Source organism: Lynx rufus, unplaced genomic scaffold, assembly GCF_022079265.1.
Source record: "Lynx rufus isolate CCGP_SWC_20201006 ecotype Redwood Valley unplaced genomic scaffold, mLynRuf1.p SCAF_3, whole genome shotgun sequence".
Lineage (NCBI taxonomy): Eukaryota > Metazoa > Chordata > Mammalia > Carnivora > Felidae > Lynx > Lynx rufus.
Window position 1 is genome coordinate 47300310 of NW_025814845.1, and position 27813 is coordinate 47328122.

The 27813-nt window shown below is 36.8% G+C and overlaps 1 protein-coding gene across 18 annotated transcripts in view; it reads left to right on the forward strand.

Moving 5' to 3' along the window:
* The window catches only part of ADGRL3 (adhesion G protein-coupled receptor L3), a 497188-nt gene that overhangs the window by 339003 nt on the left and 130372 nt on the right, over positions 1 to 27813 (forward strand). For 7 of the 18 annotated variants that reach the window (XM_047091224.1, XM_047091225.1, XM_047091226.1 and 4 more), the window contains 4 exons: positions 2887 to 3189; positions 5505 to 5608; positions 14634 to 14819; positions 17831 to 17869. In XM_047091224.1, the coding sequence (XP_046947180.1) occupies positions 2887 to 3189; positions 5505 to 5608; positions 14634 to 14819; positions 17831 to 17869 (632 nt within the window). The remainder of the gene's footprint in view (positions 1 to 2886; positions 3190 to 5504; positions 5609 to 14633; positions 14820 to 17830; positions 17870 to 27813) is intronic. The other 11 variants (XM_047091231.1, XM_047091234.1, XM_047091232.1 and 8 more) reach the window with 3 other exon arrangements.

Genomic DNA, 27813 nt, shown 5'->3' on the forward strand with positions numbered 1-27813 from the left:
CTTTGACCTATCCCTGATAGTCATCTATTTTGACTAAGACCTAATTTATTGTAAGTCAGACAAAAAGCTAAAAGCTGAGGAAGTAATCGTGTATAAAACATATTAGTATATAACCTCATCTTGGTTCTTTGAAAAGGTCCTTTGGTGGAGATGGCATCCAAGCAATCCCCAAAGGCTAAACAGAAATTAGCCAGGTGGAAATGGGAGCAGGAACACTGCAGCATGTGCAAAAGCCCTGAGGCAGAAAGAACAGGGTGCAGTTGGGGAATTACTGGTAATTTTGTATGGGTTAATAGTAGAGCTGAAAGATGAAGAAGCATTACAAATGAGCTAGAGAAATAAACTCATGAAGGGCTTAAGGCACGAAGAAAAGGAGTCCAATCTGTGTTTAGAGGGCAGACAGAAATGATTTAAGGGATTTTAATCTGGGGAGTAACACATTTCAATTTATACCCTACAAGATGCCTCTGGCAAAAGGTAGAAAATTATTTCAATGGGATAATTTTAGAGAAAAATAATGAACATTGATTTCCATTATGCTGTGCTATTGTTAAGTACCTTTTGGTGTGATACTGTAGTCTTTAAAAATCTGAAATCCCAATCATTTAAATAGGATATATATATTAAATCTATGCTAAAAGACAAATCTATTCAAAATTGGCAAGTCCAGAGTCACAGCAGACAAGCATCTTGTGATAATGTGTCATCATTCCTTTCCTATGATTTGTGTGATTGAGACAATAGGCTGGCCCATGTTTTCGCTACATGGGCTATTGTGCAGTTTTATCAGGGCAAAAATGTTTGCAAAACGAATCTCCTCCCTCATAGAGCATTGTATGCTAATTAAAATATCTAAATGAAAAGAAATTCACTCATTTAGAAAGCATTCTGGAGTATCTATGTAATTCTCAAGAAACTACAAATGAGACATGGCATTTTTTAAGTTGAAGGAGCCAGAAAAAATACTTGCAGTTAACTTTTAACTATCGCCTTACTATTTTATCAAGTAATATAAAGTTAAGAAGAATTTTTCCATCAGCCAGAAAAATTTGCACAAAAAGGTTCTTGTATCCCAGCCATGACACCACTGACATGTTGTTTTTAAGACTAATACTTAATATTATTAAGAACAATATTATTTAATTTTAATATTAATTTATTTTAATATAATGTTAAATAATATTTAATTTCAAGTTATTAATATTTCTTAGTTTTATTTTTCTCTTTGAGATATTGCAATAAATTTAAATGCAAACGACATACATTAGAATCACATTTCTACTATTTATAATTTTAAGAATTCAACTTCAGTTATGTTGCTAAATTTTATATTTGAATTGTGTTAAATTGTGTCAATTTTATTTTATGAGTTCTGAATTTTGCTTTTGCAAAAATAGATACTGAAATACCAGTATTGCCATTCTGTTCTAGTATTGCTTTCACTGGCAAAAAGGTTAAAAGGCTATTGTATTCATCCACTGATGATGGTGGGGTGAATGCAGATAGTGGTGATTGGGGAGAGAGAAAAGTAAAAAAATGAGACAGAATCAACAAGACTTGGCAGTTTGGGGAATATGGTATAAATGAAAGAAGAGGAAAAAAGATACCCTCTCTTCCTTTATGAATTCTGAGTCAATGATTTTATGAACATTACATTCACATAGAGAGAAAACACAAGAGAAAGAAAGAAAGCTGCAAAGAGGAACAGAACAGGCAAGACAGCTAGAAAAATAGCATCACGTCAGAAAATGCTACAATTTCAGTGATTAAATGTTCAGGAAATCCATACCCCCTTCCCACTGCCATCTCTGTCTTGTTTGGGGAAGCTTTATACGTACTAAATGCACTGTGATGGATGCGGCTTCTCTTCTGGGATAGCAGAGTCAAGTTGATGACATGTTAAAGACGGCAGACAATGAATGACAAACATCTGGAGGCTCAGCACAGGACTCCCTGAGTTCCATAACCCTGAGCTACTTTGAATCTGGTTAGAGCCGGTGTCCCTAGGTTTATTGCAAGTAAGTGAGGTTAAGCATAGTTTCTAACCTTGCAGTTAGGAATGCAATGTATGTACGTGGAGGACTGGCATACTCTTGCATTCCTATGATGGAAATGTGAATATATTTTCCCAGAAAGGTGACTCTCTGCAGTGATTATTTCCATAGTATTGTTAGAACATTCCTTTGAGTACTTCATAGGCTTAATAACCTATTAACATCTGGTCAAGGAACCTTACTAGTTTTATTTGGAATTTGGCATACATACTAGACTTTAACAAATCTAGTTAGACAATAATTAATGGCACAACTGATTGGAAACCACTTATACTTCACACAGTTTTGTTAAGATGGGTCAGTTCTAAGAGCATTGGTAGATCGTCAAGTTAAAGAGACTCTACTCAGAATTGTCTTTTCTCTTTTAGCTTGAGAGCACTTTAATTTTTGAGGCCCTTTTTTTCCAATCCTTTCCCCCTAATTGCTTCATCTTTAGAAACTCATGTTATACTTAATGTGAAAAGTCTAGTTTAGGTAGCTTTCTCCCATTCTATGTACCAGGTTTGAATATTCTAAGGTGAGGGCTTTAAGTATTAATCCTCTAATTGTTACAAAGGCTTGAAACGTTAAGAAGCTTACTAAAGAGTTGAATTATGCTGTTAACTTTTTTTTCTGCGATTCGAGCTGAGTAGAACCATGAACAAGCCTTCATTTGTCACTGGTCAGCTGGCCGTCATCATCCTGAAGTGCCACTTCGATACCTTGGCACGGGCTTATTTTTCCCATGTGGAGGGCTCTTGGAATTTTCAAATGAAAATGGTTTCTGAAGTATGAGGACACCTTGAGGTGATGAGCAAGCAATGTAGGTCTTTTCTTTTGAATTTTATTTCAGAAATCTCTACCACAGGACCTCTTGGTATGGGAAGTACCACCACCAGTACCACCCTGCGGACCACAACTTGGAGCCCAGGCAGGAGTACTACCCCATCAGTGTCAGGAAGAAGAAACCGGAGTACCAGCACCCCATCTCCAGCTGTGGAGGTACTTGACGACATTACCACACATCTGCCATCAGCAGCGTCCCAAATCCCAGCCCTGGAAGAGAGCTGTGAAGCCGTGGAAGCCCGAGAAATCATGTGGTTTAAGACCCGTCAAGGACAGATGGCAAAGCAGCCGTGCCCTGCAGGAACTATAGGTAAGTGTGTCCTAGAGCCAAGCTAAAGAAAGGTATTCTGTTACTTTAGCTTGCTTTTCTCGCAATTGTTTCTTTAGTGTTTTTGTTTGTTTGTCACTACGTATTTTTGTTAGTTCACTTGAATTCTGAACTCAGCTGAATGACGATTTCAAGCAGTGTATTTTCAGAGTTGGAAAATACATTCTGAGGAAGTCACTGGTGAGGATTTGGTGGGGATACACGTGAGGTCAGTATTTTCGCCCACGGGGGGAGGTCCCTGGGTGGAGTTGCAGTTAGGCTGTGCATGTCCTGGCTACTCCTGAAGGCCAGCCCTTCTGTGCAGCAGCCCAGAGCGAATCAATGGATTGGAAGGGAGTTAGTTCTCGTCCTTGGCACCGACCATCAACTGTTGATTGCAGAAAATGGGGTCAAGGACTTTTACATTAGAAGATGATCATTGAAACTACCTAAAATTTAACGGAAGAGGAAGTTTGACTCTCCTTTTCATAAGTCATCATAGCCATCCCTTAACAGTCAAGGGCTCTTCACATAGACAGGAGTCAGACTCCCACTACTCAATATCCACTAGAGAGAGCAAGCTTCATTGTTTCCTCTGAGAGACAGTTAAGAGCTAAATAGTTCTACTCTACTTCCCCCCCCCTTTTTTTTTACTGTTGCGATTCATAACATCCCCCAATGGTAACCATATTATTATTTACAATCGTTAAGCCAGAAAATGCCCGGTTTTCTTATTGTCACGTACATTGATCTTCATAAAGCTAATACTTGATACACTAAATAAAATGTGCCTTATTCCATAAAATATGTAAAGAAAGCAAATATACAATAGATGTCACCGTACTAACAATAGTGACTACGCCTTTGGGTGTTATTGATCTGGTTGCTTCAAACAGGTTTCTCTTAGAACTGTTCCAGTGGGGATATAGCATTCTGAATTCTATAGTATATGAAGTGGTAGAAAGACCAAAAAGAATATTGACTTTTACACAAGTGCACATTTAATTTTTTTTCAGCAAAATGTTTAAAAATATTCTGAAATCTTTTTTCCCTTTAGGAAAGGGTGCATTTCAGTTGTGTTACTGAAATCAGTGTGATTCCAACAGTTTGAAACCTTGCCTCTTAGCACTGTCCCCTTTGTTCTGGGCCTCATTTCCTTCATTTCTAAAAGAGAAATAATAACAGCCCCCCCCCCACCACCCCGTCAAATGTTTGTTGTGAAGGTTAGTGAAGTACTTTATTTGAAAGCAGTTTGAAAGCACGACAGAAATATGTCACCATTGTTCTGTGAAAATTGGGAGAGAGACTTAAAGGGAGCCTTCTAGAGCCCTCCCAGGTGAATGTCCCTATGCTGAAATCTTATTTTTAACCTTTTCTTTGTCTCCTTTGCTGTTTAGACCCACACATGCTGTCACTTGAATTTTTGCGATAGTGTCCCCCAAACCTTCACATCTCCGCCTCAGATTCATCCTTTCTGCTGCTGCCACAGTTATCTTACTAAAACCTTAATCAGCTCATTTCTCTCTTCTGCTTAATGTTCATTGATTTTCCAGCACCCACAGGTGGCAGACCAGGCAGTTTATGATCTCACTATGCCTGCCTTTCCAAACCCATTACATATAACTCTCCTGTACAGTAGACCTCAATTTAAAACTTTTGAGGGGCACCTGGGTGGCTCAGTCGGTTGGGCGTCCGACTTCGGCTCAGGTCATGATCTCGCGGTCCGTGAGTTCGAGCCCCGCGTCGGGCTCTGTGCTGACAGCTTGGAGCCTGGAGCCTGCTTCCGATTCTGTGTCTCCCTCTCTCTCTGACCCTTCCCCATTCATGCTCTATCTCTCTCTGTCTCAAAAATGAATAAACGTTAAAAAAAATTAAAAAAAAAAATAAAACATTTGAGGTTTCCCAAGGACAACATATCTTCTCTGCACCTGGAGTGCCCTTTCCTACCTTGTCTTCCTGAAAAACCTGCAAACTGATTCCTTTAAGACTCAACTGCTACCTTGCCTTGTGTGAAAACCCACACGATAAGCCCCATGGCGGCAGGCACCGCATCTATCTCATTTATGAAATTGTCCTCTGTAACTGGTGTAGTTGCCAGCAAGTGCTTTAAAAATATTGAACGTTTTTGTTTGGTTGGTTGCATTTCTCCAGTGTCCGTTGTCTGCCAGGCTCTGGATGTGGTGTTTCAATAAACATTAGCTTAGCTTAATGATCTCCATTTTGCCTGTGTTCATATTTAAACATAACATGGATATAAAGTCATTGTAAGAAACATGGTTTGAGTATTTAAAGCAGACCTTTTTCTCTCATTGTTCTAGGAGTGTCAACATATCTATGCCTGGCTCCTGATGGAATCTGGGATCCCCAAGGACCGGATCTTAGCAACTGTTCTTCTCCTTGGGTCAACCAAATAACACAAAAGGTAAATCATGTGACTGACAAGGAAGGTTTTCCCAAACTTAGATCTTCTGCTGTTGACTCTAGCTGGTGCAGACAAACTGGTTAAGATCTTTTTTTAATTAATGTGGAAATATTCTTCCATTATATTTTTATTTAAGATTTAATGACACCCTTTGATATGCGATGAGCTAATCTAGAATTTTGTTGTTCTTAAAGGGCAAATCCATGAACTTCCTCTAAACCAGGCAGTATTGCTTATGATAATTTTATTAATAATAAAAATTTTATGGTATTTTGAACTATAGGTATAAAAGTCCAAGAGGTATTATAAATCAAGCAAGCAAAACATCTAGCATACATGCATATGGATTTTCCTGTGAAAATAACAATTACCAAAAAAAGTCTACCTTTGGAATCTTAAGCTATTTGATAAATGTTCTGTAACCTAATCATTTATCAGTGTTAAAAGTATATGTACGTGTGACAAAATCTTGCAGACTCAAATTTTCAGGGCTTATTTGGTTGCAATATGTTGAACATTTTTATTATTAATGCACTGTGGGGCTTTGAATTGATTTCATTACAAACAGAGACCAGATGTGCATTTATGCCAAAAGGGCTATGGGATGAATCCTTATTATAGCAATTTGTGTGGATTTATGCACTCCTAAAATGAAGAGTCCTTCTATGGCACATTAGCTATGCTGAGGAATTTCTGAAAGAGATTTTTTCCTGAGAAATATTACGAATGATGGCCTTTCTAAAAGCCTGTCTGTGCCATTTGCCCTTTTCTCTATTTGTTTTTAACCAGGCTGATCCTCAGTAATATACTGAATAATAATCCATAAATATCTACCCAGTAGATTATTTAGCAGATGAGCCATAACTATCTATTTACCCTAAATCATGGAGAACAGTGGTTATATTGACTCTAGTTACCCTCTTACATATGCATCTCCACACTTGTTGCTGTTCATAATGATGCTTCTCCAATTTCAGCACTGTTCCTGCCACAGTTTTTATGTCCCTTGATTTTATTACAGTGTAGCTCAGACCCCAGGGCAAATAACTCTTCCTGGATGTGATCAGATTAAGAGATCAGTAGCATATCTCCTTACATTAGCAACTTTTAAAAAATACTCCCTACATACTTAGCCCAGGGGTTGATATTAATTCAGTAATAATTCACCTAGAAAGCTGAGTGTTTTCATGATAATTCCTGAATATGGTTAGACTATTTCATTGCAGGAATTACTGGGTGACTTTAACTGATAATGATGCTTAATTCTTTTCTTTCCTCTGCAGACCTCCTAATCTTATGACAAAAGAGATAATTCTTTGCAAAGACCAGACAGCTGTTGCCCATTTGATTTATGGATGGGTGTTTTTTTTTTTTTAATATAACAAATATGTTCCATTATTCTGGAGCAATTCTGTTTAATCCTATAGAGTCTGTAAAATTGTGTAAGATTATAATTATAGTAAGATTATAGAATTTAGGCAATGAGAATTTATAATAATACCTTCGCTGCAGTTTTCATAAGTTTATAAAATCTTCAAAAGTATAACAGGAGGCTTTGGAGTAGTCTGAATCAGATTATATAAGTAGCCCAATGTCAGTGTTGGAGCTGGGGTTTTAGCTGGGTCTACTTTTATCAAGATATCACGCATAGCCACAACACTGGTTAAACTAAACTGCACAGAATTCCTGCCTTTACATCACACTTACTTCCCTAGTCTCTCTTCACTTTTGTCCACCCTTTTACCTGGTGTGCCCCTCATACCTCCAAATATTTATGCTATCCGTTGAATATAAAGGGTAGTTGAACAGGTTTCTTTACCATAAAACTCCAACACTTTTAAATATTAACATTGTAAACCTCCAAGAGAGAATTTGTGTGCAGTGTTCACTGAGCGATTTGTCCATATTATCTCCCTAACTCTCCAAAGCATCTTTCACAGAATTCATACTTCTGTTCATTTCCTCCCTCAGTACCTGAGTCCCAACAACAGATAGGACATTGGAAAAGGATTTGTTTCTAGCAGTATTGGGGGAGCAAAGGTGAACTGCGAGGGATTGAGCAAGAACCCAGTGCTAGTAACAGAGGTGGAGCTATTCCCAACCCCAGGCCCACTGTTGCTGGATAAAAGGAGTGACAAAAAATTGGAAGCGGATGTCTTTGAGAAGAAAGATGGCCTACAGACAAGAGACTCAGCCTAGCCCCAGGCAACTTTTCAGAAGAAGACCAAAGGGAAATAAATACACTGACCTCACTCTCCCTCCTCCTTCCATTCCCTTGCCCACCCTCCCCATTGGACAAGCCCAGTGGAAGCCAGAGAAGAGGGGCACTCTGAATAACATCCTTCTGAGTTCACCCTCTAGGGCAGAGAGCAAGATGGAGGAGGATGGAAAGTGGCCTTGACCCAGGAATTGTATAGTTCTCAGTGTTGCATTTCCCTTCTCTTACCCCTCCTCCCTTTCCCATCCACCTCCTCTTCTCCCTTCTCCCTGCACTCCGCCTCTCCTCCCTTCTGCCTTTCCCATGCCCCATCCCTGTCCTCTGCTCTGAACTTTCCCCTTTTTCTAGTGGATTTTTTTATGTCATGTTGAAAAATTAAAGTGAAAGAGTTATCTTTCATGGTTCATTCCTTCTCTCTTCCCCCTTTTGTAGTCTTGTGAACTTCAAACTTTTAAAATAAAGGAACATTTTTGACCAATGACATCACAGATGAGAAAAGAAAGGAGGGAGTAATTCAGTATAAACAGTGTATTCAATGTCCCCATCTTCGTGAGCTCCTGAGTGAATGCATCGTAGCCTGTGAGGCGCCTCCCTTATGACTGTACAGTGCTTCTCAGGGAATTCCTGAAGGCTTTCAAGGAAAGAACACTTCTGGATCACAGTCTCAGCATCTATACCACAGGGAGGACTATTCTTTTCATTATCACTAACCCTATCCACCCACTATGTGTCCGGCACCTCTGTAGACAGCAAGTATACACAAGTACATGCATCAGGATGCTTACTTTAGTTTGAAAATGAAAACTATATTTTCATGTTTGCTAAGAAATGAGTTATGCACACACACCTCTGCCCCCACCCCTGCAGTCAGGCCAGAAGGGAGAAAACAGGCAAACAATTTTGATGGCTTCTGATCCATGAGTGAATTCAGGCCACTTCCATACTGGTGAAATTATAGATTAAATTTTGTGTGGTGATAAAGTGTAGCTTATATTTTATTAGCGAAAATGTAAGCCTTTGAAGTCAGAATTTCATGAAGAAATTTGTTACAAATGAGCAAGAATACTTTCATAATGATGAGGTTTAATAAAAGCATAATATGTACAGAAAGAGCAAGGCAAAAATTTGTGCACAACGTGGCCTTTACTCCAGCAGCAATAGAGAGGGAGGTGGGAGAGATAGGGAGAGAGAAAAATTGGTAGGTAGGTGGATAGATAGATGAGTCAATAGTTAGATGGGTGGGCGGATGGATGGATGGATGGATGGATGGATAGAAGGAAAGGCAGTTTCAAAGATAAATAGATGAGTGGACAGAAAAATAGATTAGTCTTCAAATTAATTTTTTAAAATATTTTCAAGCTTTTCTTGACAGCAAGCAGATTGGTTCAGAGCTTGGCCTCTTCACACGTATGTAGCAAAATATCGTATTTTCTCGCCATAATGACTGCTTACTAAAATACAGTTTCTCACTTCAGCTTGATCTCTAGGTTAGACTCAGATTCTCCAAAAGGAGTTTATATTTTCTGTGTTGCATACCTTTAAAGAGCTGATTGCACTTTACACTCCCTCCAGTCAATTTAAAATTTTTGAAATTACAGTTTTGAATAGCTTTCATATTTCTTTGCATGTGAAGTGAGGTAAGCTTCCTCCTTCATTGCCTAGTTCAACTATTATATGGAAAAGAAATGACTGAATTGTCACTGGAAAATAGTCTTTCTGTTTCTAACAAACTGAAGAGTCTTGTCTTTTGTTTGTTCACAAGCTACTGACAGATTTTGAGATAAGTAGAGTTCTCCCTGCGTTTTCTAATGAAGGATGTGAATACCTAGAATTTTTGCTATTTAATTGTATAAAATAAGCCAGTTGCCTGCCTTGGAAGAAAAAGTCGAATCCTGTCACCCAGATTTTAATTTCTCCATTCTTTTAATCTCCATAGAGATTCTGTAAATTGCTTCTTAATTTTATCAGAGATTGGTAGGGTTTCTAGGACTTCAGGCTTATTTAACCTACTTTCAATTGTAAGATAGAAGCATTTAATTGTCTCTCTACCTACTTGACTCTGATTTACAGCAAAATAGCATAAGTAGATCTTTCAAAGAAACGATAGCTATATACTTAAACACTATGAGAAACTCCTTCATGAATTGGTTTGGCACCCGATTAATGTTTGATGTAATAAATCTCATAAAATGTCAAAGCTTATTTCAAAGAAAATTGTTTTTACATGTGTCAAAATTTGACATGTAAATAGTATCCATCTCTGTCATAATTATCCTCAACTAAAGCTGCAGGGTTTGCGTTCCCCTATTCAAGTCCTGAATATAATCCCACCATTTCAATACAGGTATTAATTTACTAATCCTCACAGAACTCGTAAGATTTCTCAGTGTATGTGCTTATTGCTGAGAAATAACTTCAGTAGAATTTAGTGAAAGAAATGTTAGAGACAGACGTTTTCATTAGGTCTGTAAGCTAGGATATACAGAATAACATTATTTCAACCCTGCCTCTGTGCAGAAGCTTGAGGCAGATTCAAGATATGCATGTATTTGTTGTATAGAAATGAGATACTTGTGGTCCGTGACTGCTGGGGTGAGAGGAGTAAATAGGGCCATCAGGACAGGAGAGCAACCTCTGGCTGCCACTGGAAAGAATATGGTCAGTGAAAGCCTTATCTGGAAAGGCAACCTTTGAACTGAGCAGTGAATGTTGAGGTCATAATGGCTGTTGGAGAATCCAGTTAATGGCATTACCATGGAGTGCCTCTCTTCCCTTCTCCTCCCCTCAGAGAGTAGGCCCGTCAGTGTACTTATAAGTCTCTCCCAAATCAGGCCACTTTCCACTGTTCTCCACTGCTGCTACCCTAATCCACAACAGCTTCTGCTGCTGTAGCCTCTTAGCAAGTACCCTGTCATTCATTCATTCACTCCTGAACCCTCTAATCCATTCTCCTGCATTTGATTTCAAATACAACTCTGATTAGATCACTCCTGTTTAGACGTATTAGTACCTTCCCTTGATCTTAGCATGATCCACAAAATCTTCATCATGACTTATGAAGGGGACAACTTAATCTGCCCCTTGCTCACTTCTCTGGCCACCTAAATTCCAGTTATAGCACCCCTTGTGCAGTTCCCCTAGGAACCCATACCCCTCCCTCCTGAAAGTGTCGTCTCTGCCTAGAGGCCCTCACCTATATCCTAACCCAATCCTTTCTTTTCCTCACACGAAACATTCCTCCACCTCACATGAAACATTCTTCCTTAGAAAAGCATTTCCTAAATTATTACCTAACTTCATACAGTCGATTAAAAGGCCCTTAAACTTGGATTCTGTATTGCACTCCACAAAATTAAAATTAAATAATTTTGTAGCTAATTTATTAAGAGTTCTTTCCATTGCTAGTACGTAAGCTCCTTTTTATTGGGAACCATTTTATTTAGTATTGTAGCCTCAGACTTTAGCATAATGCCATTAGAAATTCAAATTTTAGTTAAAAAAGCAAATGAACATGTAGAGTGAATAACTGTTGAAATTATAGAGATATTCATCCTATTTTTAAAGCAAGATGCAGTACATATTTACCTCATAGACAATACAATTTATACTGTGTAGGTATCAATATTGAGTTCTGAAGGTGGAAAAGTGTGCTTTTCCTTTCTGTTGTACCTACAGTATCCTGTCTTCCCAAACCATGGTTGTTATAGTTGTTTACTTTGGTTGCCTTCCCACCCCATTTCCAGATGTTTTCTACCCCTCTACTAATATTCCCATAATACCTCATATACAATCCTGTTATTCAAATTGTCTCGTTGGGGCACCTGGGTGGCTCAGTCTGTTTAGCATCCAACTTCGGCTCAGGTCATGTTCTCACGGTTTGTGGATTTGAGCCCTGCATTGGGCTCTGTGCTGACAGCTCAGAGCCTGGAGCCTGCTTTGGATTCTGTGTGTCCCTATTTCTCTCTGCCCCTCCCTTAGATTAGTAAATAATGTTATTTACTTGTATGCCTCTAACCCCAGATGCCTCTCAAACTTTGTTCAACACAGACCATTTAAGTAAATGAAAAGACTCTAGAGGTCCATCTGCCCTGACCATTCTCATAGAAAAACTAATACATGTCAATAAAGAAATAGAAGAAAACAATGTAACAACCAACAAAGGTACAGAACAACTGTACAGGGGTGCTTGGGTGGCTCAGTGTCCGACTCTCGGTTTCTGCCCAGGTCATAATCTCAATTTTGTGACTTCAAGCCCTGCACTGGGCTCTGTGCTGACAGTGCAGAGCCTGCTTGGGATTCTCTCTCTCTTCCTCTCTCTCTGCCCCTCCCCCATTCACACTGTCTCTCTCTCTCTCAAAATAAAACTATAACAAATGCCAGCCCACTCTGTATCATGTGTTGATTAAAAGAACATCCTCTTGGAAAATTATGGGAATTCCAACCACTGGATGTTCATATGCACACTAAGAGTTTTTCAAAGTTACCAAGCACTTGTATCATGTGCACCATTCAATAAGTCTGAATGGAATACTGAATTTGAAATCTTTGTAAATACCTAGCTTCTCACTGATTTAAATTAACGAATACTAAATTTTGTAAATCACCTATTATTAGATTACCAGTAAACAGCCTTACATTGTATATAAAATTAAAATGTATGAATTACAACCACATTTATTTCACTCTGAGACCACTTGAAAATACTTTCATGACAGTCAGTGGGTCATGAATGCTACTTTGATCCACATTGAATTTGTTATGTACTTATCCTTGAACCCTGTAATATGCTCCATTTGGTTACAGGTATCTAGCTATGTAGGTCTTGACCATATTTTACAAATTTATTAAAGTTAGTGCGGGTGTTTACAATTGTAAGGATTTCTAAAAAACACTGGTTATATATAATAACTACTTTAACCATTCTTCTTGTAAAATTTAAACATTACAGAAAAGGATTTTTCCTTTGATTCCCATTTTTCAGACTTCGTGCTTAAATATATGTAAAATAAACACATAAAAATATCATGTTTTATGTATTGTATTTCTTCTTCATAGATAGCATGTTTATATGCTACTTACATTTTGTATTTTTATTTCAAGTAGCATGCTAATAGATATTAGCGTAAATACTTTTTTATACTTGCATTTATTTTAACTCAGCATTGCATGTTGAAATTTGATGTTAATGATATTGATCTCCTTTATACTTTTAAACCATTGTACCATATTCCATGATATTTATATACATGAGCAGTTTTCTGCAGGTCATAATCCATTTTGTTTTGTATTTTAAACAAGCTAGAATAAACATCTTTGAATATTTCTCTTTTACATCTGTGGGATTATTTGTTATGGTTGATAGTGATAAGAGAAATCCCTCAGTTATATAGTCTTCCCATTACAAAATTTAATGGACATTGGTAATTAATTCTATGTGGGGCCTATACAAATATATATGCCCAGGAGCTGTTTCTGAGGGTGAGAGACATTTCCACAAATCCTTCCCAACATTGTGTTACTATACTTGCTTCGTTTTCAATTTGGATCTTTAAATATACTTGAGGATATGATTATTAATGATATAGATGTTCCGATAACCCTAACTTATTTATTTGTTTCTTAATAGTCAATCCTGCTATAAATATTTATTGAGCATCCCTGAGGAGATAGTGTTACTTACATGACTAAGAGTCTTAGTCTTGCTCCTTATAGCCTGAATACCTGCTAGAAGATGACCTTACAGAAAGGACTTTTCTCTGTGTGACCCTAAGTTTTATATAGGACTGTGCTAAAAAAAAAAAAAGTTTCCGGGGCGCCTGGGTGGCTCCATCGGTTGGGCGACTGACTTTGGCTCAGGTCATGATCTCGCAGTTTGTGAGTTCAAGCCCCGGGTCGGGCTCTGTGCTGACAGCTGGGAGCCTGGAGCCTGCTTCGGATTCTGTGTCCCTCTCTCTCTCTGCCTCTCCCCCACTCATGCTCTGTGTCTCTCTGCTTCTCAATAATAAATAAACGTAAAAAAAAATTTATAAAAAAAAGTTTCCTAAACATGACACTATTACATATTTAACTAGTAATACTGTAAGATATCCCTATCTTCTTATTACCCAAAGCTATCAAATGTTCACGTGAACATGGGTTATTAGTATCTGTCTTTTTAAATAACATCTTTGGGGTATTGACAGTTTGATATATCTTTATAGAATATAGTTGAAAAATAAGCATGTAGCTTCAGAAAAGGAAGATGCTAGAAACAGCAGTAATTTGCTACCTAGTGCAGTGGGAACAAAATCTCATATTTAGTTAAGAAGAAAATGAAGACCCTTTGAAAAACAGGGATTGTATTTGGGACAAATTTTTAGAGTTTAGCATCAGTCCGTATACATTGTGTATTAAGCGCTAAATTAGGCACAATGGAAACTTTGTGCTTGTCTCTTAGAACTTAGAATATGGTTGGGGATTCACAACTGCATCATCACAACTCATCAGCATCCAATTTAGAAACTCACAGAGAAAATCATAGGGCAAACCTTAGATGTGACCACTCAAATGGATAATTACGGTGAGAACAATTTTTAGAAGACTCTTCAAAGGGGACTTTCCTAAAGATATGAATTTCAAGTTAGGTATTGTGGGAAAAGATGGATTAGTAGGAAAACCTGAGACTATCTTCCAGGTGAAGCCGGAGTTAAATAACTATGTCTTGGCTTGATGATTATAATTCCCATGCAAAAACAATTGTTCACAGAGACCAATAAAATCCTTACTTAAGATCTCTTTCCTTTTTATTCTGTTTTCAAAAAACCGCAGTTGAAATCTGGAGAGACAGCTGCCAACATAGCTAGAGAGCTGGCTGAACAAACAAGAAATCATTTGAATGCTGGAGACATCACCTACTCAGTCCGTGCCATGGACCAGCTGGTAGGGCTCCTAGATGTACAACTCCGGAACTTGACCCCAGGTGGAAAAGATAGTGCTGCACGGAGTTTGAACAAGGTAAGGACTTCAGCTATATATTTTTAAAGCTGTAGTAGGATCAGTGAGCCTTCCTTGGTTAATTTCTCTCTATAAAATTCGTTCGTTCTAAAGAGCATCACTAGTTACATTCAGTCTGCTTCACTATTTTATTATTAATGATGGCCCACCCTATTTGGCCTCTAAAGACACAATAAATGATAATCTCTCTCTTTACAAAAAATGTAATTTTTTTGAATTTACAATTCTATTTTCTTTAGTGTTTACTGTTTTGAATGCTAAATTCTGGCAAGGTCAATACGGGTAAATGTGATTTATTTTGCTTCTTTTCTTCCTTTTAAACTTTTATTTTAAAATAATTACAATAAAACAAATGTCTAATTGCAATAAACAAAAGTCTAATAAGTATAAATTTAGAAAATAGCAACAATGAGAAAGGATATTAGCAATTCATTAAAGATGTTTTAAAAATGAAATGACTTAATCTAATTAATATTATACTTAAAAACTCATGAGGCAAGTAATTAGGTTTTAATTTGTATTTCCTTTTGATATTTAAATTACTCAGATTTTACTTCACTATGTTAACACTTAGAAGGTTTAATTGTATTTCAACAAATCTGAATAATGAAAATAATACATTTTTAAATTTCAGAGAAGATACATTTTATATATTCTTATTGATACTTATAAATATACAATATATTTATATACATTATATAAACATATACAAGCATTTTATGTTTATTGTATATAACCTATATACCATATAAGCACTTAACTTACATAACTATGTAAAATATATTTTACATATTTATAAGGAATATAATTTATTACTTATAAAATCACATGGTGAAATAACTCCATGATCAAAAACAAACTAGAATTGCTACCATCAAATGACATGTTCCCTAAAAGATATTTGTGCAGGAGAAGTGATCAATTATGGAAACTGGATTTTAAGGCCTTGAATGTCTGATAGTCCTACTACTGTATAAAGCAAGAATTTGGCAGTAACAGACTAAAGTCCTCAATGGAATTCACTAAATGAACATTCCCCTTTAGAATGACAAATGACTTCTGAGTGGTGTTTTAATATGTTAAGTTCTTTTGTGTCTTATTAGACTAAAGTCTCACTGATAAAGATGGAAGAAATTTTTCCAATAATGATGGTTGGATATAGGAAAGCCTACTATTTTATCTGGCAAATACAGTTTTTCCTGCAGTTTCATCCTCAGAAAACAGATTCTGTTTTATCTAGTAGATATAAATTATTATTAGAGGTTTGTTTTTTTTTTGTTCATGCTGAACATAAAGGAGTTATTTTTGTCACTTATACCCCTGACAGAATCACAACCAAGTCCCTGATAAAATGTAATCCACAGCGGCCTATGTAATCTGGGCATGCTGTGATTTTAATGTGTTATTACCCAGGCTGACTGGATGCTATTAATGAATATTGCCGCCAGCTATTGTTATCCTAATGTACTGGAGGTAGTAATTTCTATTAATGTTACATATCCATAACATTACTTGTTATAGCAATACTTTGTATCTTTATTTAAAAATGATGTTGATGTCTGACAATATCAGGTAAAGCTGGCAATTAATGTCACATTCTAACTGGCTACAGCTAATCAGCTTGCCTACTCTGAATATCAAATAACTACATAATGGGCAAATTTCCATTTGTGAAGCTTTTTAATGCTTTCTTTTGTTTCCCATTTGGCTCTTTTCAGTTGTTTATATAATGTGGTTTGTCATATGTTAATTTGCATGATGGGGTAAGGAGATGGGAGGGCAAAGGTTATTCACATGCTTGCTGGCTTGCTCTCATATCCTGTGGTTCCCACTGTTCCCCGAAGCAGTTATAACCCATCAGATTTGCAAAGTCAACTTGGTACAAATCAATTGAACTCCACATTGAAATTCTGAAGGGTTTAGAGTCCTGCAACACCAAGATGCGAGTCAGTGATCCAAATGACAGCGCTGGCAATTTACTTGCACTCATTCCTCACTTAATTCTGTAGAGGAGTAACTGCAGTGTGCTCTTTGAAGAATGCATGAATTAAAGTTGGGAGAGTATTAGCCACACAAAAGGCATCAGAGTAACTGCTTCTTAAACCTGGGTAATTTTCTCCTTCAACAATCAAGGCTACTGAAGGGAAAAAAAAATAGGGAAGTGGAAGAAAATCACAATCGAATTTATAAAATTTTGTGTCATTTATTTAAACAGGGCAATTAAACTTATTAATTATTCATTCCATCATCAGAAAAAAAAATGTTTGGGATTGAATATGAGTTGTTGTTAACCTTTTGCCCAGAAAAACATCACTCAGTATGCAAACAAATAAAAACAGGCTTCTTATCCCACAGAAGTTTCTAAAATGTATAATTTTTTTTGGTCAAAACTGTGAAAAGAAATTATTCAAGAAATAAAAGCAGTGATAAGTCAGAAGATGAATCACATTCTTCTAATCAGAAGTTACTTATCTGTTGGTATCTTTCCCTTGGAATCAAATAACCGTAATGAATGGACATTTCTATTTTTCTGGTAAACAGAATTTTTTTGTGTTTGAACATACGGTTTGTGGTGCATATTAACCATCTCTATAATCTCTAAACCACAAACAATGTGGGTTCCAAAGTTTTGATATAACTTCCTTAACTTCATGTCTTCATTTGTGGCCCATGAATTAACCGCTAACCTGATGTGAAATGAATCATTTCAAATAACTGAAGTGTAATGATTATTACTAATTTCTACTACATTTATTCCCAGATTTCCTCCCATCATTAACAACTTTATACCATACAGTTTCCACCTGGCTTATTCTGAAAGGGCGTTGGCGACTGTCTTTCAAGCCATGGCTTACATTTTGCTGCTGCTTAGCTTTCATTCTCCTCTAGAAAGTAGTGCACAACAGAATAAGGTGTTTTGTGTAGATGCGTTCTTTTATTTTTCTTGTTTTCTTCTGTCACTAACTTGTTTTTTCTATTCTGTGTTTAATCTGCTGTCTTAATGGATTCAGCTTCAGAAAAGAGAGCGCTCTTGCAGAGCCTATGTCCAGGTACTTTCTGCGTTTTTATAAATGTGTTAAGTTGTTGAATTGTCTCTGTTGGTGATAGCATTGATGGGCATCTGATAGCAAAACGGTAACGTACCCTGTTGAGCTAAAGGGATTTAAAGGGAGGGCATGAAGGGTGGGGACAGAAAGACATATGAAAGGGTATGTGCTGAAAAGAAATCTGGCAGTGCCCATGCTCTGTCATCCAAGATGAACACAGACCAACAAGGAGGTGTAACTTGGAATGTGAGAATTTTGATCATAACTGAAAGGTGAGTTGGGTGCAATACGTAAATCTCTAATTTCTTCATAGAGGTGTGTGTGTGTGTGTGAAAGCATTTCATTAATACACTGGGCCAGCTAATATTTGAGTAGCAAATCATTCAGAAATGACATTTAATCAGCCATATAAGACAACGAATAGTCCAGAATACTTGGAACATCGTGCTTCTGTACCAAAATATTCCACCCACATGGTGACTGTCTTACCTTCCCACCCATTATGAACATTTTAGTCCTGATATAAATATAATTTTTCTCCAGCTAACATGTTGCAATTTGTTTCTAAGCAGGGTAGAAACCATTACTTTGTTTATGGGGTCTGTGTGAAAAGAATGGCAGAAACAACTTTATAGTTATTTTTACAAGACAGGAAGGCAGTGTAGAGGTTTGAAAAAAATTTTTTTTTCCTTTTTCCCCTCTAGGTTCTTTGGCTGGTCTAATAATTAAATTGACATAAGACAGATTAACAGGAGAAAAAAAAAACAACTTTAATTCCAGATGTACAGGAACCCCCAAAGACATGAACTGGAAGGCAGTCAGGCAATTGAATGTTATTCTAAACTAAGGAATAGGATAAGGACCTGAGGCTGTAAAAAAGAGGGACAATAATTTACATCAAAAAAAAAGCTCTTAATGTACATTTTACTGTATAAATTTATGAATCTTTGAATGTAAGGAACATTCAGCTGTTTTTTGTTTTTTCCATATATATATATATATATATCATATATATATATATATCTTATATATATATTCCCTTAAGATATATCTCCTGTCCTCTTAATATGTATAATAGGTAGAGAAATTGAAGTATTCTTCAGCAATAAAGCTGAAGATCATTTTTTAGCAATTTTAGGATTGTTTTTGATTGCAATCTATGCTATCCCTTTAATAGGGCCTTGGAGATAATTAGCCTTTTGGTATTTAAATCTGTGAAATGCATGGTCATTCAAACATGAATCTCTGATGGAAAATTAATAGCACAGTTTATTCAATGGCTGATTTCCTGGTGTTATAATTGCCTGGCTATGAATAAATGTTTCAGTTATTGACTAAACATCTGATAAGACCAAATACAAACAGAATATTTGTGAAGTAGAAATGCTCTGCTCACTAAGACATGGCATTACTTCTATTCATTTTAACATAGATGATCACTCTATGAAATTCTAGGGTAAATAACACTTTAAACTTTATTTGAATTTTAAAGACTTGTTTTATGTTCCCTATTGTTTCTAGGTTTGGAGCACTTTCTGAGCTATGTATACGATAGGTTTAAAATATACTAGAAGTGCTTTATGCATTAAATTTGAAAAAAAATGTAGCTGTTTAAACATGAGATTCTTTAAAAATGTGGCCTTTACATCGGTGTAAACAATGATTCTTCTAGGTTTGACTTTGACCATCAAATCCATTTAGCTTTTAATTGTTTAGAGGTACTTTGTCTATTCTATGATTTATCTAGATCAGTCTTTTACTTCTTTATACTTCCTACATTTGTTTATTAAACATAAAAAGCACAGTAAAAACTGAACTATCATCTGGCAGCCATGATAACTGAATACTGTTTTGTAGGTGAATAATTAAAAGGTGATTGCTTTGATTTTTTTAAATAATATGCGAATCTCCTAATACTCAGTATGCTTGTACCTCAAAAAATTTAACAAAAACAAACAAAAAAATTGGGTCCAGTATTTTTTTCATTTAGTTTTAATATAGATTACACTAAAGTCTTGGTTCACTACCAAGAGATAGAAACTGATACAAGTCATAGTAAAAAAAAAAAAAATCATTATCATGCCTGGGGCAAAATAGATACCTTCATTCAAGAAGAGAGTGTTAAGTATTATGCCAAGAAAGAGAAGTAAGGCTTGTGTTACATCTGTAACACGTACTGTGATGTCCTATATTAATAAAAGGTACCTTAAAAATGAAAATGAGGGGCGCCTGGGTGGCGCAGTCGGTTAAGCGTCCGACTTCAGCCAGGTCGCGATCTCGCGGTCCGTGAGTTCGAGCCCCGCGTCGGGCTCTGGGCTGATGGCTCAGAGCCTGGAGCCTGTTTCTGATTCTGTGTCTCCCTCTCTCTCTGCCCCTCCCCCGTTCATGCTCTGTCTCTCTCTGTCCCAAAAATAAATAAAACGTTGAAAAAAAAAATTTAAAAAAAAAAAATGAAAATGAGTTCACTGAGATCTGGAGAGGTGAGATGATTGGCCCAAGGTCAACCACTAGCACCGAAGGCACTAATGCTGTTGTCCTAACGTGTCTGTAATGTTTTTCCAACATGAACAGTGATTTATTGTTGAGAATAAATGCATTTATCAGGCACTAATTCTGTGGCCATCACTGTATGGAGCAGTTTGCATAAATTCTTATTCAATATTCACAACAATCTTTTGATATAATTATAAGAGAGAGAGAGCAGGAGAGGGATAGAGGAAGAGGAATAGAGAGAGAATCCCAAGCAGGCTCCACACTGTCAGAGCAGAGCCTGATGTGGAGCTCAAACTCATGCACTGTGAGTTCATGTCCTGGATGGAAATTGAGAGTCAGATGTTTAACCTACTGAGCCACACAGGCACCACAATTATTGCTATTTTTAAATTAGAGTAGAGAAAATGAGACCCAGGGAGAAAATTAAGTGACTTTAACAAGATCGTACCATAGTAATGAAGGGGGTCCTGAATTCAAAGCTTGGACTTCCTGATTCTGAAGCTCATGTTCCAAATCCCTAAGATATGGCTATTCCAGAACTGACTTCATTATTTGGTGTTAGGAGTCAGGATAGATCTACTGGTTTACATTTACTTATTTATTTTATTTTATCTCAGGGATGATATAGAATGAAATAGTTTTATTTTCCTTCTTGTTTGAGGTTCAGTTCACATGGCTGTTTGGTAATAATTTTGCACTGCTAAGTTCAAATACACACATAACTTGCCTTGAGGTCCTTTTGTTTTCAGAGGACACTGTGATCAAAAAATCATCATATTAAGAAAGGAAAAAGCAAATAGAAAATACAGTAATGCTGTGTTAAAGGAGGAACTGTAAAAATGTTTTCCAAAGTGACTGCACCCTTTTACACTTCCAACCAGCAATACATGAAGGTTTCACTTCCTTCACATCCTCGGCAACACTTGTTATTTTCTCTCTTTTTTGAGTATAGTCATTCTAGTACAGGTTGATTGCAAAAGTCCTTAACTCCAGTCATGGAATGGGGGCTTGGGTGGGTGTGGGAGTGTGGTACGTGAACCAGTGAAAAGTCATATGACTCCAAAGAGACATCCGTGGTTTTCATGAGACTCTGGGAGTACAGGTTGACCTCAAACCACTCAAGAACTGCTTTCATGTTGTATAAATGAAACCAGAACTTAGATTTTCATTTTTTTTCTCAATTGTCAACCCTGTGCCCAGTTTTTAAATAGTAATGTTTGTTAGCATTGTTCTCTTCTTTAGAAGGAAATATTAAGAAATACTGGCATTCATTTTTCACAGTTTTAAAAGCAGGACATTTTCCTAGCTAAGCATTATATATATTTAAAAAATTTGTCAGCCATTCTTTTTGTTCTCTAGATCTCAGAGGCAGCACATATGCCCTGTAGATTCTGCAGTTGACCTTGCTTAATGGATAATATAAGAACATACAGTTATGGATATGAATCTTTTGAGTCATCCTTTGGAAGCTGCTATTACCTGCACAGTCAGGCTGAGAACTGATTGGAAAAAATTGGTAGATAGATGCAAATGAACACACACACAGTTTTCTTCCTTCCTTCCTACCTTCCTTCCTCCTTTCCTTCCTTTCTCCTTCTCCTTCTTCCTCTTCCTCTTCTTCTTCTCCTTCTCCTTCCCATTCTCCTTCTTCTTTTTCTTCAAAGGCAGATGGTTTGTGTTCTTTAAAGCTTACAAAGAATTTGAAACACACTTTTAATTTTAATTCACGACTATGATTTGCTCATTACGGATTTGTTAATTTAGTTTGTTTGTTTTGCCTTAATTATCCACTAGATATCTCTGGGCTAGGCACCAGCAGTGCCAAAACAATGTCTGTCTCCGACTATGGAAAAATACCACATAATAATTAACAACAAAAACATTCAGGAGTTAATAGTTGAGCACATGAGCCCAATAACCTTATCAGCACTGGGATACAGCAACACACATAACAGGCAAAATCCTGCTGTGATATTTCTAGGGGCAGAATATAAACAATACAGTAAGTATGTGAAAAATATGGCCTATGAGATGATGATAAATACTAAGGAGAAAAAGAAATGCATCACCATATTGATATTTGAGCAAAACTCTGAAGGAGGTGAGGGAGTGAACTATGCAGATACATGGGGAAAAGCACTCTTGTAGAGAGACAGAAAATTTCTGAGGTAGAAACATGCCTGTGGTATTCCAGGAGGCCAGTGCAACTGGTGCATTGTAATTTTACATTTTTTTTAATGTTTATTTTTTTGAGAGAGAGAAAGAGTGAGACAGAGTACAAGCAGGGGAGGGGCAGAGAGAGAGAGGGAGACACAGAATCTGAAGCAGGCTCCAGGCTTGGAGCTGTCAGCACAGAGCCCAAGGTGGGGCTTGAACCCACAAACCGTGAGATCGTGACCTGAGCCGAAGTGGGCCGCTTAATGGACTGTAACTGGTGCACGGTAAAAGAGGTAGCAAGGGCTCAGATGTGACAGACCATCATAAGGATGCTGGCTTTTATTCAGAGAGACACAGTAAACCACTGTAGGTTTCAGAGCAGAGTGATGACGTGACCTAATGTGTTTTAAAAGTAAAGAATAGATTATTGGAGGAAAACTAAAGCCTGAAACAGGGTGACCAAGCACAATAGGGTCAAATAGACTCATTTGAGTCTCACTGAGACTCACTGAGTGTCGATGCTGAGATAATTACTCAGGTTCAGGATTTCTTTTTAAGTGTACCAAACAGGATTTGCTAAGGGATCATATGTGACATGTCAGAGAAAGGAGTCAAAATGACAAAAAGTTTTGCCTGAGCTTCTGGAAGGATGAAGTCACTATTTATTGAGACAGTCTGTCTGTGACCAACTTGGGACCAGAACAAAAAGCACTTCACTTTGGGGCATGTCAACTTTGAGATTCCCGTTAGTTGCGCAGTGCAGATGTTAAATATGCAGTTAGTTATATAAGCATGCAGTTCGGCTGAGAGATCAGGCTAGAAATCATCATTTGGCAATGTTTCACTTCAAGTGGCATTTACAGCCAATGTGCTAGATGAATACATCAACACAATGAGTGTAGAGAGAAGAGGAAAGAATCTAGGACGGAGCCCCAGGATACTGCCATACTCTAAGAGGTCAGGGAGAAAAGAAACCAACAAGAGAGGCTGAAGAACAGCCTTGAGGAACAAGGGAAACCTGCAGAGCATGGCATTCAGGAATCCACTCCAGTTCGTATTTCACAGAGGAAGTAATAATGTCAATGTCTGAATCTGCTCAGAAATGCTGACACAGGTTTTCAAGGATAAAAGTAATGTCAACTGTTGATTAATTGAAAAAAATCACAAAGCCCATATATCTATATTATTATGTGTACTTTCTGATTTTTTTTTTTTACCTATTCCTTTCATTCTTTTGTCTCCAATGCAGACTTTCTTGTGAACCTAAGTTGCCACTTGCATCTTGGACAAAGTGCAAATTGAATTATGCTCGTTTTACTTGTCTGCCTTTGGTGCATGAGACAGGAAGGATTCTAACCTCCATTTATACTGCTAGGAAGAAATTAATGAGTATTTTCAAGTTCCTTGTTTGGTCACTTAATTGGCTGTGTGACAAAGAGCTCCGTGGTGCATGTCAAACAACTTTCAGAGTCCTCTAATGATTTGTGCTTTGCTTGACTTGTGATACTATTCTGTGTGGCCTGTCAGGCTGGATATCCTTGTTAAAGTGGCTAGAATAAATTGGCTAGTGGTGTGCATACAATGTAGTATATTAACTACAGCAACAGGGAGTACTTTTAGCAGCTCTTTCAAGAGATTTCGATGTTTGCCCATAAGCATCAAAGCCAACCCAAACTTTCATTTAATATAATTAAAAGGACATCTGAAAGTAGTTTGAATCACAGCAGGTTCTTGAGGTTTGGTAACCCTTTGTTAAAACCCTGTGAACTTAATATATTTCACAGCTTGATAAATCTGCACTTGATTTGTGTCAGTAAGAGAGAAAATATAAATCTGCACCCTGCGTGTTTCTGGTGCCCTGAACCTATTGCTGAAAAACATTGAGATCAAAGAAAGTGACTTCCATCGACAAAACCAGAGTAGTTTTCTTCAGAGAAAGAAGTTGTAAGAATTCTCTCCTGTAAGTTGTAGTTATTAAATGCTGTGAGAAAGCAGTCGTTGAATCAAAAGACAGTGAAACAGCATGTAATGTAGCAGAGTAAATTATACAGGTTATCATTTAAAACATGGACAGGTCACTTCATCTATCTCATAATTAAAAAACCTCCAAATGACAGATGTTAATGATGGAGATCCTACTTTGACGTGCATAGAACATCATTCTGGGGAAATCTCTCAAAATTCCTGTGGTGAATGTGTCAGGTCAAGCAGTGATGGCTGCTTTACAGTCATTTCCGACTCTTCCATTTTGCACATTCCTATAAATAAACAAAATGTTCCAGCTGCTCTTTGTATATACATGGTTTATGAATGCTTTGGGAAGTAATTCTTATGAGGGTCAAAAAACCCCTTCTGTTTTTAAATAAAATATTTTCATCTGAAACAAAAACATTTTCCCACTTCTTTTCACCAAGTTGTATTCTCTCTTATAATTTTCTGACCAAAGCCTGGGTCATTAATTAATTGTTAATTTAACGTTCTTTCTAATGCATCATTGCATTCTGAAGGGTTTACTTTCAGAAAAGTTTTAAATACATAGGCTATATAAATATAAAAAAAGGATAGACATCAGTTTACTTTGTTATTTCTTTAATATCTCTATGATCACATAGCTAACCAGAAGGAAAAAGATATTAAAAATAGCATTACAGATTTAAGACCCTACTTTCTGAAGCTATCATTACCTTTTCTGATGCAGGTCAGAAAAGAAATGGAAGTTTTAAGGTGTAATTTGCAGTAAAGTAGTTGCCTGATGGCTTGGAACCAAACAAATGATTTTTTAGTACTGCTCCCTACAGAGTTATAATTTTGATATTTTCCCTTATCTAATATATTAATTTTATGCAGCTCGTAGTATCACAAACTTTACTATGGTGACTTAAACAAACCAGGGTTTTATTCATATGCATAAAAAAGAAATGCAGTCCAGGATTAGCATGAAAATTCCACATCAGAGACCAAGACTTCATCTGTTTTTCTGTTCTATTATCTTTAAAACATGCGCTTCCATCCTCAAAATGAGACAATGGCAGGGGTACCAAAGTGGCTCAGTCGGTTAAGCATCGGACTCTTGGTTTTGGCTCAGGTTAAGATCTCACAGTTCATGAGTTCAAGCTCTACATTGGTCTGTGTGCTCTTAGTGTGGAGCCTGCTTGGGCTTCTCTCTCACTCCCCCTTTCTCTCTCTGGCCCTCCCTACTTATACTTTCTCTCTCTCAAAATAAAGAAAAAATGAGACGATGGCTACTTAGGTTCCAGTCGTCACTTCATGCTAATCTCTAAACAGGAAGATCTCCCCATCATCTCCCCAGGCATTCAGCTCTTTATAACAATCACTATTATCAGCCTCTTAAAAATCCTACCAGAGAAGACTATTTTTATTCTTATCCATGTTTTTGTGATCAATTTTATTTTTATCAATCTTGTCATACAATCACAAAACCGTATTGTTCTGCCTACATTAAGGACTTTGGGGTTAGCTTGTGGCAGAACCATGCAATGGGGCAGCATTCCTCCACTGAAAGGAATGAATGTGTAGAGATAGTCACAAGGTAGACTTGCATCATGGTTTACGTCAACAAAACAACTTAACCCTTCCTCCGTAGGAAATGGGTTGAATAAACTGCTACACCAAATAATGGAATACTCTTTAGCTATGGAAGAAATGAGGTAGATCTTGCATTGATTTAGAAAGGTAGGTGTGGTATATTAGAGGCAAAAAACAACAGCATACTTGTAGTGATCACATTTGTTGGTATATACATGTAAATATTTGTAAGTCTGGAAGGATCCATGACAGAATGATTTCTTTTTCTGGTGAGGTTGGTGGTGTTATCCCATAAACCATCTTTCAGGTTTTAATTTATATACTTCTGTATTAAAAAATACATTACAAGTGTATACTTTTAAATTTTTTATTAATATACATTATTTTATATATTTAGATGCCCTACTTCAAAGTGAAATTTCATATAACTGAACCGATTTTTCCCTCAAGAACAGCTTCTCTGGGTGTTTTTTCTCTTTATTTTATAACCATTCTACCAGTTCTCATAAAAATATCTAGAGTCATTATTATTTCAAGAAGAAGGGCTCTTTGGATATTTTTATGGTTGAGTTCATTTTGAAACCAGTGGAAACTCTCCCTTCTGTGATACAACACTCTTCTGGCTCCTTTTTCTTCATCTCAGGTGTTGACAGTTCTTTCTACATTTTCTCTGTCATTAGTGTTTCTGGGCCATCAATTCTTCCTCTACTCAGTTTATCTGGGTAATGTCTGATATACCAATGGCTTGTTTCTTACTTAAATTTATGTTGCCTAAACCTGTATGTCAACAATGGATGTTTAAGTGAGCTGCAGCTGAGGGGGTAAGAACATGCCCCAGATGTGCCACTTTGGCATACTGATTATTTGAAAGCAACAAACATACTAAAATAACCCTTATCTTCCATTAGATTCCCCTATATATTTCCTAGTCAGTTTCCCACAATATACTGTTCCTGAAAGCTTAAAACCTTTTCCTTCATCTTGTCACTTCTTTACAAATATATTGTCCTTTTGTTTAAAAAATCATCTAAGCTCTCAGTCCTAACTGCTTCTTTAAATCTTTTTTCCCATGTAAGTTCCTATATGCACATAAAAATATTAAATAAAATTTGTATACTTGTCTTTGGTTTATCTTATGTCAGCTTAATTGTCAGGTCCCATTACAGAACCTAAGAGACTGGAGTTGAGGAAAGATTTTTCCTCCCTTACCAGGCCTCTGTAGACCTTTTAAATTGATGCTATTCAAGTACATAGCATTCAAAATAGGGAAACCAAGAATTCATTATGTTCAATGCCCTCTGCATTTTAATAGACAAAGCTTTGCTTCTCTTTTTAAATCTCTACTTTTCTTCATCCCCATAGCCAGAATGCATGGATTTGAACCCTGGTTCTGCCCTACGTTAGCTAATTAACCTTAAGCAAGTTACTCAAGTTCTCTCAGTCTGTTTTCTCACCACAAGATGAGGATAATAATCACTTTTACCTCCTTGGGTTATTGTCAAAGTCAAAGGAGCTGATGCATAAAGCATTCAGATCAGAGTTTGGAACATTCTCAATAAATATTAACCATTATAATTTACATCACTCCTCTACTTGAAATTTTTCAGTGACTTCTTGTTGTCTTTAGGAAGAATTGCACACATGCTTTGCAAACATCTTTGAAAACTTGCCTTCACTTACTGTCTTGTCATGGAACCCTCAGCACTCTTTGCTCTGCCATAGGACATCTTTTCAGTTCCTTGGAGGTGCTT